This window comes from Balearica regulorum, chromosome 20 (assembly GCF_011004875.1).
Source record: "Balearica regulorum gibbericeps isolate bBalReg1 chromosome 20, bBalReg1.pri, whole genome shotgun sequence".
Taxonomy (NCBI): Eukaryota; Metazoa; Chordata; class Aves; order Gruiformes; family Gruidae; genus Balearica; species Balearica regulorum.
The window spans coordinates 8,693,042-8,709,231 of NC_046203.1; the positions used below are offsets into that span (position 1 = coordinate 8,693,042).

At 46.6% G+C, this 16,190-nt stretch overlaps 1 protein-coding gene across 1 annotated transcript; it reads right to left on the reverse strand.

The window, feature by feature from the left end:
- Positions 1-3,615: 3,615 nt before the first annotated feature.
- Positions 3,616-13,735, reverse strand: LOC142604661 (CMP-N-acetylneuraminate-beta-galactosamide-alpha-2,3-sialyltransferase 4-like). Its single transcript, XM_075772761.1, has 11 exons — positions 13,660-13,735; positions 11,505-11,562; positions 10,761-10,817; positions 9,930-10,057; positions 9,300-9,363; positions 8,555-8,647; positions 7,787-7,986; positions 7,387-7,508; positions 5,733-5,879; positions 5,272-5,386; positions 3,616-3,785 (listed from the first exon to the last, which is right to left on the reverse strand). Exons 1-10 carry the CDS (start codon positions 13,733-13,735, stop codon positions 5,279-5,281), a joined length of 1,053 nt encoding a protein of 350 aa, XP_075628876.1. The 3' UTR covers positions 3,616-3,785; positions 5,272-5,278.
- Positions 13,736-16,190: the final 2,455 nt, after the last annotated feature.

Genomic DNA, 16,190 nt, shown 5'->3' on the forward strand with positions numbered 1-16,190 from the left:
CTGCAAGGGATGGGGCACCAGCAAGAAACATGCAAGCTAGCAAATCAGACCCAGCCACCAGTTTAGAAAGTCAATGCTGGTTAACTTCATATTCTTCAGCTTGTATACAACAATGTGCAATGACTGTAGAAAGCCATAACGTCTACGTAATTGCCTCCTTCGGTTCACAAGAAACAAAAGTATTATTTGGAATCCTTTAAAGTGACAAGAATAACATCTAAAATTAAACATGATTCACTGTGCTGGCAATTTACTGGTGGGATCATCAAAGATCTCTTAGAAAGGAGGTGTTACAGAAAATCTGTGTTTCTAAAAACACATGCCCAAGTAATCTTTGTTCTCCTGAACTTTATTACAATATAAGTAACACAACGGCTTCAAATTTGTGGACTCCAGCCAAAAAGAAAAGTCAGCTAAACTCTTGAACAAAACAACTGGTGATAGTCATGAAAACAAATAGGGCTGTCTGTGTCTATGGTGATTTCAAGGTCCCAGCTAAGGCTGTATCACAAGTGGATCAACAGCTATTACCCAGAAGAGAGGATGTATTTGCCTCAGTAGTCATCCTAAGCAATTCCCTATGTCTATCTGCAAATGGAGGCTGAGGAACGTGGCAAGAACTATTTCAAGATTAAACAAACCAGGTCATATTTTAAGTGAAAGGATTATCTGTAACAACTATTTGGTTGTGAGCCATGAATCAGATGGGAGAGAGCATTCCTGAAATGCTGGCACTTAGACAAGGCAGCTTTTGTCAAGCTAGAGATGAGGAGCACCACAAGAACTTCCAAAGGTACTTGAGAAGCTCAGGTATGTGGTCAGGCTACACCAGCTGACCCAGTGTTGCTCTCAGATGGGTCACAGCACTGGCCATATGCGCCTTCCTAACTAGCACAGTATCAGCTAATACAACTCGGCTTAACAGTCACCTGTGGTGAATTAAGCTTAAATCACGTCACATTGCAGCTGGGGTCCAGGCTCAGGGTGTGTAAACAGTTACTGAGTCCTCGAGGTTCACCTGACACGTCGCCAGTTCTTATAGTCAGGGAATCAGTCATCTGTCCAAGTCCGAAAGGTTGTCTGAGTGGATAGGAAAAGCAAAAGGAAACGTCTTGAAAACGTAACAGTATGTTAACATACTGTTAACATAAAACAGTATCTATAAATCACAAGGAAAAATGAGGGGGAGGGGGAAATCTGAAAATGGCTTTAAGATCTTTTTGCTGGAAATGCCACAAATATATTGCTTCCTGGAACTGCTGAGTCACCACATCCCACAGCAACACCTGGCTGACCTGGCAGACACGGGATAGAGACAGCGCTGATCCACACGCACCCTGTGCCAAGGCTGGGAAGCTGGTATCATCAGAACAGTCCTTACTAGGGTGCTTTGATGCCTGTAACTCTCACTTGTGATGCTTCCCCATATGAAGTGGGTGTAATAATCTCACACTTGATGGAGGATCAGCCTGGAAGACCTATTGCTTTTGCTTCTGGATCTTGTACCTTTGAAGAGAACAACATTCAGCTTGAGAAAGAAACTCTGCATTTAGTTTGGGGTGTTAGACAGCTTTGCTGCTGTCTGTTGGAGCAATGATTGACTCTAGTTACAGATCATTTAACTGCTAGTTTCAAAGCAAGGAGCATCAGTAATGCAGATTGCTTGTCATGCCTGTGACTGTAAGTGACAGGTAAGGACACGGAGGTGGAATCAGAGACAGTCTCTACATGCTGTATAGCACAGACCGAGCCCCAGCCCATTGCAAATGGTGCCACCTAAACCAAACAGAATCCAGCATAGCTAAGGTGTTTCCCATTGCAGAAAAAGACAGATACTCGTGTAACATAGGGGAAAGAGAAAAAAAACAAACCCAAAGCTAGTGTCCAAGTTAGTTTGATGAAAAGCAGTCAAGCCTACTTTGAAGTAGGTAATGTGTGTCATCAGAAGGGCTATTCCCCAAAGCCAAGGTCATATGAATACCCCAGAACTATTCAAAAGCTATTAGGGAAGAACTGTGTCAAGTAACCAGGGACAAATACACGACTAGAAGAAGTGATTAATCAGTGTCAGGATAGTCACTATATGTGGCAGCTACTCCATATGGACTATGTCAGGTCAGTTAGGAGCCCTACATTTTACTGAAGTCAATGTCTAATCTAAATGGTTGGAAGGATTTCACACAGATGGTGGAGGCATCCAAACTCGCTTGCCAAGCATTCGTGGACAGGCAGTGAGTGACGGTGGAGCTCCCCTGACCCCTGGAGAGAGGCAGGCTGGCACCAAACAGCCCCGGCAGCTCCCTGCCCTTCTGCCTCGGATGAACCACGATCACCCCTCAGCTGGCCACAGAGCCGGGGGTTCACTGTCGCCGTTGACGCGAGGATGTTTGCAGTGCCTTGGTATGAAACGCGCTGTGCTTAGAAGGAGTGTAATTGCTTTTCCACAGCCCTGAGAAGGGTGGATTTAGCACCTCAGACCGATTGCTAGCTTTTGCTACTGAAGCAACAATAGGACTCATTTTCTTTTTCTTTCCCCCTCCATTACATCCTTATTATGGTATCTCATAGCCTAATTTACATATGTTTTGTATTACTGTGGCTCTGCCTTATCCTACTTATTCCACCTCCTTTCCCCCAGTTCTCTTGATAATAACGAGTCTGCTGTAGGGCAAGGATTTATTCAGACTATCAAACACGAAAGGTGCGTAGGGCATGGAGGACTGCAGATCTCAGGGTTTTTAAACTGGACAGAAGAAAGGTTGATTTGTGGATTCAGTGCCACCACCAAAGCACAGTTAAATAGTAAGCCTCTACTACATTGTTCTGACACTCTGGGAAAGTTTGAAACAAGCTCTGATGAATTGCAGTTACTTGGAGAGATTACAGAACCTTGTTTTGAGGGAAAAACCAGACAGCTCTTAAACATAAGAGCAAAAAGCCATGTAGCAGACCTGCTTGCTGAAAGTACTGAGAGCATTGCCACCAGCCATGACCAATGCCTCTGACTCTTGAGCCTCATGTTTATGGTTTCACTACCATGACTCGACACTACATGACAGGAAAATGTTGCAACTGTGGCAGAAAGTGCAGGCGCAACTCCTGAAAGCTGTGGCAAAGTTCTTGTATGCGCATTTCCTAGAGGGAAAATGTAAACCGTCTCCTGGGGTTAGTTCATAGAATGGTTTGGGTTGGAAGGGACCTCAAAGCCCACCTAGTTCCAACCCCCCTGCCATGGGCAGGGACACCCTCCACTAGCCCAGGTTGCCCAAAGCCTCATTTACCTGGCCAAGTTGATAGCATACTTTATACATCAGCTTTTAAACATTAAGATTTTTATGCCATTTTACTCTACCAGGAGAAGAACATAGAATATTAATTGTCCACATAGATGAGAGCCCACTTCTATTACTTACAAAGCAATAAATTCCAAAAGAGTGGTTGAGCCGTATTTGCATGCATTTGGAACACCGTATTTCTGGAATCTGGAGAACCTGCATGGCTATTACATGTTATTTAGAGAGCAAAGACTGATTTGTTTACAGAGTAAAACCCAAAGCCAGTGTTTAGCTGATAAAGAGGAATTTATTAAAACACCCTTTTTCTCCCAAGCTCTGTTCAGTTCTGTTTGCAGGTGCAAGGTTAGGTCATCCTCCTTCAGCCTTCAAGCTAGACCATGGCCTCCAGTTCTTCCACCAGTCTTCCAGGACAAGGCAGCTTTGGGGAAGTTTTCAGCATTTCGTTGTCCATGAATTACATGCGCCAACCAGGACAAAACCATTTCAGCTCTAGTGGAGGAGAAACCAGGCTGGCCAAAAGGGAATAGCAGTGGGAGCAACATGAAGGGCATTAACACTTTGCAGATGATGAGAAACAAGGCGTTACAGAAAGCTTTCAGGAGACAGGGCTGATATACTAGGAGAGAAGTTACCCAGGAAAAGGAGTGACATGAATAGCACAGGAAGTGCCCTGAAAGCCTGACCACAGAGAAGGGGAGGGAGGAAGGAAGGAAATGGGAGGTAAAGCAGAAGTTTCATCTCCCATAGAAATAGTTAGCAGTTATATGGGTACTGTACTAATGCTCCCACACCCTGAACGCTGCTGCTGTAAGACACATGCAGCCTGGTGTAGGTCAAGCCAACCTCACTTTTAGAGTTTGCCCTCAAATAGCTATGCAGGAGGAGCCTTCTTCCCAATGAGCACCTGCCTGAAGAGGCTGCAGCAAAGTGGTCGTACCAACATAACCATCAGCTTGTGGGTTCATCACTGTAGGTTCTTTCTGCTGGTAGAGGCAGCATTTTGGTGAGGCAGCAACTGAAGTGAACCAATGATGACAACAGGCCAGGAAGAAAGTAGCAACGAGAGAAGTGGAGAAGGGGAAATATGACACAGCTGTATCCTGGAAGGCAGCAGTAGAGAATGAGAAGATGTGATCCCAGAGGTGGAATGTGGACATATGCCAGCCACAAATAAGTGGGGTTTAGGGGGTTCTTAGATGTGGAAGATATTCAGCAAACAAAGTAGACTTGGCATGGTGGCTCCATGCTTAGAACAAGATGGAAGAGACATGGAAACATGCTGAGGGAAAGAAAAAACAAAACAAACAAACAAACAAACAAAAAAAACCTAAAAAAGGGGGATTACATGGGGCCATAAAGCCATGAAAAGATCTCAGAGGAGATACTAAGGTAATTCTCACCTGTCCTGACCAGAAATCCCCCTCACACAAGACAGTACCAACTCCTTGAAACCAGGAGTGCGTTTATTCTCAAATAGAACAATAAAAGAAATGTTTCTTGCAGACATTAATGTTTCCCAACAATTAGCAATACACTGAAATCTCTGAATGTTCAGTCTGACCCTTTTCCAAAGTCATGGTATGACTGCCTCACTCCAGTCTGCTTAGGAGGGAGTTTGAAATCCCATGGCAGGTATCGCACCCTCACCCCCTCCCTTTTTCAGGGGCTAAGGACCAGCTTAGCGTCTCAGTTTGGTGCTTTTCACAAATAACTGATGAGCATAGGATGGCTGTTTACAAAACAGGAGGGGATTACCCAAGGCAAAGGGTTGTGCAACACTCCACGCTCCACCACAGCAGTCAGCAGTGGAAACCAGAGGCCAAGGAGGAAAGGACAAGTGCTTTGAATCTCAGCGATTCATCTCCCACCCCACGTGCGACGGGATGTACTGTGACCTGCTCAAAACAACCTGGAACAAGGGCAAAGCCCAGCTGGGATCATCAGTGGCGTCTGGGAGGGACAGCAAGCAGCATACCCCTCTCTCAGCAGTTCTGGGCCTGGAAGGAAGGGCTGGCGATGTCAGCAATCACCCCCGACTTGATCATTGTCAGCAGCCAGTTCCTCTCAGCAGTGATATTGTGCTGAAAGAGCTGCAGGGACAAGAGAGGCAAAAATACAGATTATTCCTTACAAAATGCACTGGATCCTGCCCAACTCAACTTTGCCTGCAGCACCTAGCAGGACTTCCACTGCACAGGAACCTCATCACCAAACTAGCACAGATGAAAGGCACCCTGAAGGTACCAGCATCTGTGCCCAAGCTGCTCTCTAGGAACAAAGCATGTCCCAACACATTCCCCTGGCATGACCCCAGAAGGAATTTCCATGGCTAACACCAATGACAGTTACTAGACATCCCAGCTGCTTGACTCCCAGCTTTGTCCGGTAGGTTCCCCTACGGAGGACACCTTAGTTTGAAGGGGAGGCATTTTCTACCTCTTTTTCCCGTGAGCGACCCGTATCGTAATAATGTATTGGTGTAGTATTGTCATGGTTGCCAGGGTAACCAAAGCCTGCAATATTGACCTCTTGGCACATATGGAGGGCTAAGTTCAAAGCAATGATTCCCGTGGTGGCATATCTCTGGGAAAGGAAAAAAGAGAACATGTTTAGGATTTCAAACTCATACTTTTGCAATACTGACACCAGCAACACCTTTGTAGCTGGGACCAGTAGCTTCTTCCACACTCAATATAGCAAAAAAGTACGTAAATAAAACAGGACAGATGCCTGGACAGCATTCACAGAACTCAGACAAGGAGCATCTTATGAAAAGATGCTGCAGAAGATGAGGGCTCAGGTACATACAATCTCTGGGATGACAGAACAGAGCTCCACAGAAATCAAAAAGCTTCAAATGGATGGAATAAGTACACTTTTTAACAAATCCACATCCATGCAGGTGCCTATACAACGTCTCTGCATTTCTGTCATTTCCATGTGCTTCCGTGTGTATTCCCTGCTGGCAGCCCTCATGTGATAGCTCACTTTTAATCCACGCATTAAATTCCTGTCCCTGGCCTGCGTGCTACAAAACTGCCTTCTGCTCACGTAAAGCTAACATGGCCATGTACAAACTCAAACGCTGCATTAAAAGCTTTGTGACTGAGTGGCACAGCCACTGTGCTCGCGAGCAGCTGAACATGCTCTCTGGTCCCCAAGCCTAACAAAGCACTTTACACTCCTCGCCTGGATTCTCCCACTTTGCACTTTCCAAACATTTTAACAGGGAAATGTACTTTTTTTTTTTTTTTTTTTTTTTTTTTTTTTTTTTACAGCATTGCTTCAGCAGTCAGGGACTTGACATCTAATCTCAGCCCCAGCCAAGACTCACTGCATGACCTTGGACAAGGTTATTTTGCCACACCAAGCCTTCAAGCTTCTTCTGCATTTGTGCAGATTATAAACATCCTGGTAGTGCCTGGCAGGCTTAAAGTTAATTAAAGATTGCACAGCATCATCACAAAGATCATCAGGACCAAAGACAAAGTATCATTAGATTCATTAATGAAATAATCCTCCATCATGCAGTGAAGGGGAAATCTGCACTCCAGAAGCGGTGGGCATAACAGCCAGCCTCAGGCCAGAGATCTGTGAGGACAGAGTGTTTTAAGGAATGCCAACCAAAATTCCTCCCATTTTATGCTAGCTAATTATCAGTAATGGTCTTCAGACAGGGAAAGCACAGGAACACGTATGAAAGGGCTTATACGGCACAGCTGCTCATCACTAGAAAACTAGGTTTACTGAGATCTAGAACTATGGACAGGAATATAACTCTATCCAGGGACTTGAATGCAAAATGGCAAGGGGTGATGGGGCAGACTGGAATAGCACTGCAATGCTGTGACAGAGGGGGAAAAGTCTTCCTTTTCTGGGTATGAGCAGGGCTCCAAACCTGAAGCACCATGCTATAGGGAGAGACCACATTTTGAATAAATGCAGTAGAAGACTGCATTTCTAGAGGAAGGGACTAGCCAATTTAGTCAACAGATTTTCCTTCCCCTTGCACGGCACTGAGTCGGTAAGGTACGATGGAAGACACAGAACACTGATACTCATCTCTCTGCTTTCCGGTACAGTATCATACCCTGCTTGACTCGTTCAGCTGCAGCAGCTTGTACGTCGCTTCATAGGTGACATATGGGTTGAGAATACGTAGCTGAGAGATGTTCCCGTTCCACTCCTGGGGGGGCTGGCGCCCTGATATGTCTGATAATGATCCCTGAGCCGGCTGTCATCCACTGCTCTGGCTGGGTGCTCAGAAGGACTCAGGAAAGTGTGGAGAAACAAAGGATTCCCTGGTCTTTTCCACTCATTCTCATACACCTGTATCCAATGTGGCTGAGACTGGGGTCTTTCTAATTAGTGAAAAAATAAGGTCTCAGGTATATTATGCAGCTTATTAAATATCTGAAAGATACATGATTATTAGAGCTATTGAATATGTCACTACAATAACCTGGTTTGAACCTTCCCTCATTAAAGACTTCTCACCTTGTTCCTTGTTTTCAGCAATACTTCCATCAGCCAGAGGAAATCCAGGGGCTTGAATGGGACAAACACCATCAGTGTATCATTGCCATTGTTTTCCAGAGGGTTGGGCAGAGCTGATTCAGGGAAGAAGAGGCGGATGCTGGTTCTCTTGCCCACATCTATCTTGTGCTCTTTTACTGGAGCATCATTTAATCTGAGAATCAAAGTCATAAGGGCAGGATTTGTCTAGTTTCGGTATCACTTGTTCCCACCCATGGAAGCAGCTGTGTACTGTCAGATACATGACTGGTCAAGTGAACTCACTTGAGTGCACCAACACACATTATGGCCCAACCTGGCAGCCTGGTTCCACAGTATGGAACACCTCACACAGACACACCAAGAGTTCCTCCCTTGTAATAAAAAGACACACAGAGGTGGCAGATAACTGCTATTTTTCAGATAGGGAAGTGAGGCACAGACAAATTAAATTACTTTCTCAAGTCAGAGTAAAAATACATGTAGTCCTGTCAGACTGGGATTGCCTGCCACTCCACCAAGCTGGAGATGGCTATCCAGTTCCCAGGTATAACATCTGTGAATGAGCAGTACAAGTTCTGGCTCGTGCAGGGCCTGTGCTTGGCCACAAACTGCAAGAAAATTCTTTGATTATCTGAGCTGATAGATCCTAGATGTTATGTTTGCCAGGCAAGAAAGTCACATGCACATTATCACTTCTCAGCCTCTGCTTAATTGTTAAGGCTTTAGGGAGAATTCAGTACCTTATAACATGGTGAGAGTCAATCATTTTCCCAAACCGTTCGCCATGGATGGAGTAGCCATTGCCGACCACAATGCACCTTTGGCACCATAAGCTGGCAAAAGAATAGATTGAAAGAGATGAAGTCCTTCTCTGACAAGTATGTCCACCAGATTAGATTAGCATCCCCTGAGGCCCTTCTTGATGTGCCCAGGTAAGTGCTGGGGTGGCATCAGAGGACGGAAGCCGTGACTAGTAGGACTCTGGCTGTATCCTAGCCAGATGGGTCTTATCATAGTGACCATAAGGCAATGCAGTGCCATCAACATACCAGGACAATTGTGAGGGATCTCTAGTCAGCTAGAGGACACAAGACACTAACGAAATAGAAAGTCAAGGCAGAACTGAGGGAGGCACCCAACTTTCACGTTTGGGATGGAGTTAGAGCAAGAGAAAATAGATGGGACAGGGCAATACTGAGAACGGATATCAGGGTATGACAGAAGTTAAAGGGAGGGAGCTAGGATCTAGCAGCTTAAGTTCATCAGTACGAGAGCTGCTTGAAAGAGCGTGTTTGAAAGGGAGAGAAAGAGAAACCTACTGAGAGAGGAGATGAACAGTGACAGGAGTGAGAGGCAGAGAGGGCTGTGAAGTTGAGCACTGAGAGAGAGAACTTTGAGTAGCTGCAGAGACCAGGGCTCTCAACCCAGCTATCACTTCCCTCACATGTCTAACCCCAACACCCATCTCCAGCCCAGTCTTTGTACCTGGCAAACGATCTAGGCAACTCCTGCTGTGGAAGAAGCTGCAATGTGGTAACAGCAGAGAGAACTGGAAGACAAGAAATTGAAGAGTCATCTTCAGGGGAAGAAATGTGGCCCCACCACTGCCAACAGGCCAACTCTCCTTTTTATTTTGTTCTAAAGAGACGCCCAACCCTGTCCAAACTGAGGCATCTTTCCACATAAAACCACATGCACTTTATGACCAGCACTACCAGCAACTAAAGCTGCTCTGTAGTACCTCACACTGAAGAGGGCAAAAGGCTCTGACCCACGCAGTATCTTCTCTCCATTGGCATTTGGTAACTTCCACAATGGTTCCTGCTCCATCCACAAGAGCAATGCTGACAGCCTTCCCCTTTCCATCCCTCCTGGCACAGCTAGAGCCTGGAGTTAAAACTCTGCCCTCTTCCTCCATCACCATCATCATGGCCTATGACCTTTTCTCAAAGGTATGCCATTCAGTCAGTCCAGATTTCCTCTGGTGCACCCTGGTGCCCAGCTGTATTTCCATCTCCTCTGCAGCATTCAAGGCTGCCCCATAAAGGGAAGGCTTTCCAGCTGCACAGTGTCCATCCAAGACACAACAATGCTGAGGGAAGAGCATTGTAATACCTGAACTCTGCAGCCCAAAAGGCAGTTTACGGAACCGCAGAACTTTTTCAAGCTCTTTTCTAAAAGGTCTGTCCATGAGCAAGTATAAGGATTTGCTGGTCAGGAAAGGCTTCCAGTGAGATTCAAACCTACCAAGAGAGATTCAGAGAGGCAGCAGTTTAGGGATGAGTGGAGCAGTCACAGCAGTATCAGACACAAGGACTAGGGCAGCTGAAGGAGGCTGCATAATGAAGAGCTTTAGAAAGCTACTGAACTATCCTGAAGTACTTCCCAGAAATGACCCACATCTGTTAAACACAGTCAATACTGCTGTTTCTCATCTACCTTCTGAGCAGCAGTGACAGCAAAATCTCATTTCCCTCCAGTTCTGGCCTCCCAGTTCCTCTCCCTTTGCCATCATTCTTTCTATACACGTTTGGGGAACACTTATTCATCCTTTCATTGTTTATCCACAAGAGGAGAGAGGGGCAGGATTCCAGTTACATTTCCAATTTAATTTATTCATTCATTTCATGACAAAGCTCATGACATCCATGACAAAGCCTTGCTACACACAGATCAGTTCAACAGCGCATCTTTTCTCTCTCTGATTGTCCTTCAGAGGACATTTTACACACACATCTGTATTGCATCATTCTGCTGGCCTGTTGACTCACTTGTCATGATGTCAAGATGCCATTGTGCAACAGTTAGCTGAACTTATCTTTATTTCCCTTCCTGTGTATCTGCACATAAACCCCAGACTGCGAGTCTCCACCCATCAGCAGCCACTGAAACGCTGATTCATCTCTCAACAAAATTCCCCAAACAAATGAGACATGGCTAAAAAACCTTCCAAGAAAAGGCTTTCTCCACACAAAGCATCTCTGGCAAGCACCAAGATGCTTCCTGTGAAAGAAACAAGGTTCATTTCTTACTAGCCCTTCCTAAAGGCTCTTGGATTGTGGCCTGAGAATCAGTGATAGTTCAGGAGGTCTCTGAAAGAGGTCTGTCAATATAGAGTTTTGAGCTCCTGACCATATTGTCCTGTCTCCCAGCTCCCAACCACTTCTACCCCATGAACAACACCCCTCGCCCCCCCAAGAGCACATAAAGGGCTCCTTTACACAAAGGAATTTGGGTGGAAAGAAATCTCCGGAGACCTAATGCCAAAGTAAGGTCAAGCTGTTCAGGACCTTGAATTGTTTGAGTTTAGAAAAATCATCGGCCTCAGGCAAGCCTCATTTGTTCCTCCAGATAGAGACAAGCAATGAATAGCACTATGGGATGTCCACAAGGCACTCTGGAAGTGACCGTCAGCACCAGGGGGTCTCTGCTGAAGTCTAGCTAAAGCACCTCCTGGCTCACTGATGCTGTTTCATCCAGCTACTTTTCTGTCTGCCCTCAAGTCACTGCCAGGCAGAACACAGTCCTCCAAGTCCCCAAGGATTCATCTTACTGGGTGAGCTGTTTCTCATCCCGGTTTTATCCTGGGAGAGTGGTTGCCTCTTCTTTCCACAATAATGAATTGTCCCCCATCATTAGCCCAGACCACAGTAGCACTGAGGTCAGAAAAGGGAAGAAAAGGTAACTTACTCAACGTTATTTTCATGTGAGTTCATCACAGAGTAGTACAGGATCTGCACGCACAGACCTGCAGAAGGCAATGGAGAGGCTGACGCAGGTGGAGCAGCCACGTGGCTGCAGCACTCCAGCTAGGACCACCCCACTGCACAGCCCACAGGACCTCTCCCCCCTGACAGCATCTCCCAAGACCCTGCAGCCATCAGACCTGCAGGCAAGCCCCTGTTTCAGAGTTTGGAGCCTCCACGTGGCTGTATTTGAGTTAGCCCCTTGCTAGACAAATTGAAATGCAGCCTTCTGTTGATGAGCCTGAGTAAATGCAGCATCTTTTCCCAGCAGCTAAGGACACTTGCTTGCAAGCTCAAGCCTCACAGCGCTCTAGCAATCACTCACATCAATCTGTAAAATGACACAGCGACAGTGCAGAGACAGGAAGGGATTGACCATGGCACTCCCTGAGCTGGACAAGCCCTTGGCCCCTCGGCATGCTCCCTGTGGGGCTTGCCTGGTCCCAAAGCTTGGCTCCCCTCCCCTGCACCCACAGCCATCCTGGCCATGCCCACTGCTGGCGTGAGCTGTGGAGTCCCACATTGACAGACAGGCTCTGTCGCTCCTTTCTCCCCATGGCTGTCAGCTGGCTGCTCCTCGGGATATCACAGGGGACAGGGGATCGTGAGGACCTTCAAACAGCCCGTTGCACAAAATGATGCGTTATCCCACAGACAGGCAGTAGGATGCAGCTGCAACCCACACCGCGGTTCTTGTGTACAAAGCCCAGAGGACAAAAGCTTACAGCAATAAGAAGAAATGCACATGCAGGAGAAATCCTCCAGTCCTGACCACTGCTGCTTCCCAGGCTGAAATCAAGAGGTTCATGCCAGAGAAAAGATTAGCCAAAAGCAGTTCCGTAACACGGACGACAGCTTGTCTGAGGAGCTCTTCACCTTGAGCAAGGTGCTGTGCTTATTCAGAACATGAGTGCAGCTCACCCCGAGTGCCCTGCTCCACACGGGTGAATTTGGGACTGCAGATGCAGAGGAGAAAAAGCCCTCCATCATTTGCACCCATCTAAATAAAATTACACTGATCACATCTTGGTCATTAAGCAGCAGTGACTTTTTCTGTGACAAACAACCAGCTTTTCAATGACAGTATGAAATTAGAATTGGGTTTCTTTTACTCTTGGAGGGAGATCGCAAGCAGTTACATACACTTGTACAGGCACTGTATCAGTGGGTCTCTCCTGGACCTCCTACACACACCTCACAGAGGCTTTCATCAGCTGATTACTTCTGGGCTGGTACACATATACACATAACACAGGTAAACACCCACCTCTGGACCCTAATCCTGCAAAGATCGCAGCAGCATTTATCAGAGGGTGACTGCTAGACCTCCCACACACATAGAGGAATTTAATTTGTGTATCACGGAAGCGCATTAACCCTGCTCTAGCCTCCCACAGCCCCGTGCACACATATCACACAGGATGCAGGCCTCACACAGGTGTTTGCAAATATTAACACTTTTGAAAGCAGTTATTCCTCCTTTGCCCTCACTGCAGAGGCAGCATATTGGGTGGGCACAGGAGAAAATTCACTTTACAATTGTGCAAAACAACAAAAAGATTTTTGTACTTTGGGAAACAAGTCACCTTTTAGGTGCATTTCTACTCTCCACACCCCTAAAGACTTGATTTTCTGAAAATACACCCAAAACAGGCACAGTTAAAGCCTCTCTGGAGAAGCTCAGCTTTGCTAGTGACAAACACGAATGCAAAGCCTGTGCACAGAAAAGCTGCATGTGGTGGGGCCATTTGCAGAAGGTGGCTCAGTGTTGGGGAGACACAACTGCTGGAGCAATCAATATGCAGCTAGGAGGGGACACCGTGACCAGGGCCTGTGCTCCTGTTGCTGATACCCATGTGTTGGGAGCACATGTAAGTCTGGACACCTATGTCTGCGTGTGTCTCATTTATGGAAACATGTCTCCTCCCTCCCCTCTTCAGTCACATCCCATTTTGGGGATCTCCAGCAAAGATGACAGTGGCAGGAGGGTCCCCTCCTTCTGTAGAGCCCCAGCCCAGCAAGGCCCTACAGCGTGGGGACACAGCGGTGAGTGCTGGCTGGGAGAGAGCAGGGTTCAGCATGCATTGAGTTTTTCTTACCTACACAGAGCCAGACCACCAGCTTTTTGCACTGGAAGAAGGCAAAGAGCCTCCCTGCTATGGATCCGGTGCTCATGCTGTCTCCATACACATCCTGCAAAACAGTAGAAACACCACCAGTCGAAAACCAGGCTGATAAGCTTTCGCCAGGCACTTCTGCAGAGTCAGACAGGCTGCACGTCCGTCCCACAAGCCTGGACTTCCTGATGCCATGCCTCCATCCCTACAGCGCTGGTCCCTGCCATGCTCTGTCTGCTGACCCACAAGACCCCTGTGCAGCTGCACTGAGTCAAGCCCTTATCTCACTGTATTGCTGGGTGCTCTGGCTGGTCAAGGCTGTAGATAAGGACTCAAACTCTCTGCCACCATAGGCAGGTCCCACCTGTACCCTGAGCCCCAGAAGCAGGCTCTGAACCAGAAAGAGCAATCAGGATCAGTGTGGCTCATCCCACCACCTGCAGACGACCCAGGGGCACAGCTAGCATATCCAGTAAGCACTGCAGGCACCTCACCGCTTTCCCAGGGACATTTCCTTCTTGCAGCCCCACAGTTTGTTCCTCCAACAAGGGACAAGAGAGCCTGCAAAATGTTGCTTTGACTGCCAAGCAATAAAGTCCTGTGATCAATCCTCATAAGCCATGGAGTTTGTAGTGTTTAGGTGTCTGAGTCTGACTGACAGCCTTAATTATATAGGGACAGCATCACAGCTCAGAGACAATTGCTGGTTCAGGCTGGTGAAAAACAGGAATAATATGCTCCTCTCTTATAGGGATGGTGCAGAAAGTGAGAGCTCATCTTACCCATCTGATGGTGATCATCTAATTATCCTCAATGAGCTAGATACAAATCCCAGCTCAGCAGGGGGAAGTGCTCTGTGATGCTCTCAATCCACCTTCTTCTCCCTATACCCTGGCCTGTAAAAAGACCTTTGCAAGGCTGATCAATCCATCCAAGCAGATCCTTCTGCCACTGCCACCCACCTGGAGCACTGCTGCCCTCTGAAACCCAGGGCTGGCAGCTGATGCTCCCCCTGGCCATGCCAAGGAGCTCCAGTGATCCCTCAGCCGTGGGCAGCACCCGCAGTGCATCAAATAGGAAGCCCTGGTAGCCTTGCAGACTCACATTGTGCTTTTGCTTGTAAATGGGGTCTCTCTTTCTCCTGATCTGTCAAACTTTGCGTTTAAAACTAGATGCAATGCTTTCAGTGTCTAACCAGACTTAGGGAGAAAATCTTCAGGTCTGGGCAGCAATTTGGTACTTGCAACTTCCCATCCCTCTCATCTGTCCCTGGAGTTAGTATCAGCCTGGCACATGTAGGAGTTTCTTGCTGTTTTCTGCTGCTGTGCTTTCCCCAGGGGCAAGCTAAAGCCAAGGGAGGGACAGCAGGTATAAGCAGTCCCATAATCGAATACAGCAACCATAGGGGGTTAATTTAACATTTTGCTTTTAAATGAAGGAAAGAGGCAGGGTCAAGCAGGTGGAAGATCCTGTTTCCTTCTTATTCTTGGGACAATCATCTGAAACCAAGCCATTCCACCTGTCCTGCACATGGACTGGAGCAGGAGCAGTAGGAGGTGGAGGACAAGCAGCTTCAGAAAAGGTGTCTTGTTGCTTTCAGAAATGCAATCAGGTTTCTTCACGCAGCCGGGGCTTTCACCAGCACTTCCCTCCTTGCATTGAGCAGAATAGTCCCAAAAGCCTGTGTGCATACATGCACTCGTTCATGCAAAATGCATCCTGGCTGCCAAAGGGCTTCATTTGCCCATTTCTACTTCTCTCAAGCCTTTTAGGATTCTTTTCATAGAGGCTTTTTCTCTGTGATTTTTTTTCTCCCTTCCATTTTAATTAAGGTATTTGTCTTCACAGCAGGAAATGTAAACTATGCAGCAGACAATCTTGATATATATTTTAGAACAGGAAAAATTATTTAGCAAAGCTATTATCTTCAGATATGCACAGAAGCAATCACTAGCCCTGTTCCTAGAAGCCTGAAAAATCAAAGAAAAAAAAAAAAAGGAAAAGAGAGATGCTACTCCTTTAAAAATTAGAAAAATGTGATGAACAAGTTTTTAATTCTGTGCCTAGAAATGAAGGGTCAGATTTTTGGCAAAGAAAAGGCCATTCCTCTTAGCAAAATGCAGGAGCTTTTCCTTAAGAAACTGCAAGAGCTGAGGAGTAGCTGAATTATTTGAAAATGTGCTGCTCAGTTTTACCACTGAAGAAGGGCTGGCTGCTAAGCACTAGTGAAAACCTCATTTTGTCTAAGTTTAATTGGCCGCTGAGTGCTGCTGAAGATGTGGTCTGGGTTGCGTGTGCTGACTCAACCTGGAAGTCAGCCCTTTGTGCCTGTGCCGTATGCTGTTCTTGGCTGCACAGGGGATCTGAAAAGGAAGGAGCCAATTTACTCCTCCGTGCCTCAGTTTCCCCACTTGCAAAATGGAGATTATCATAGTTGAGGCTACAGACCTAAAATCATTGGCATAGAGCAGCTACAATGAGTCACTGCAGCAGACCAAGAATAACACAAAAAT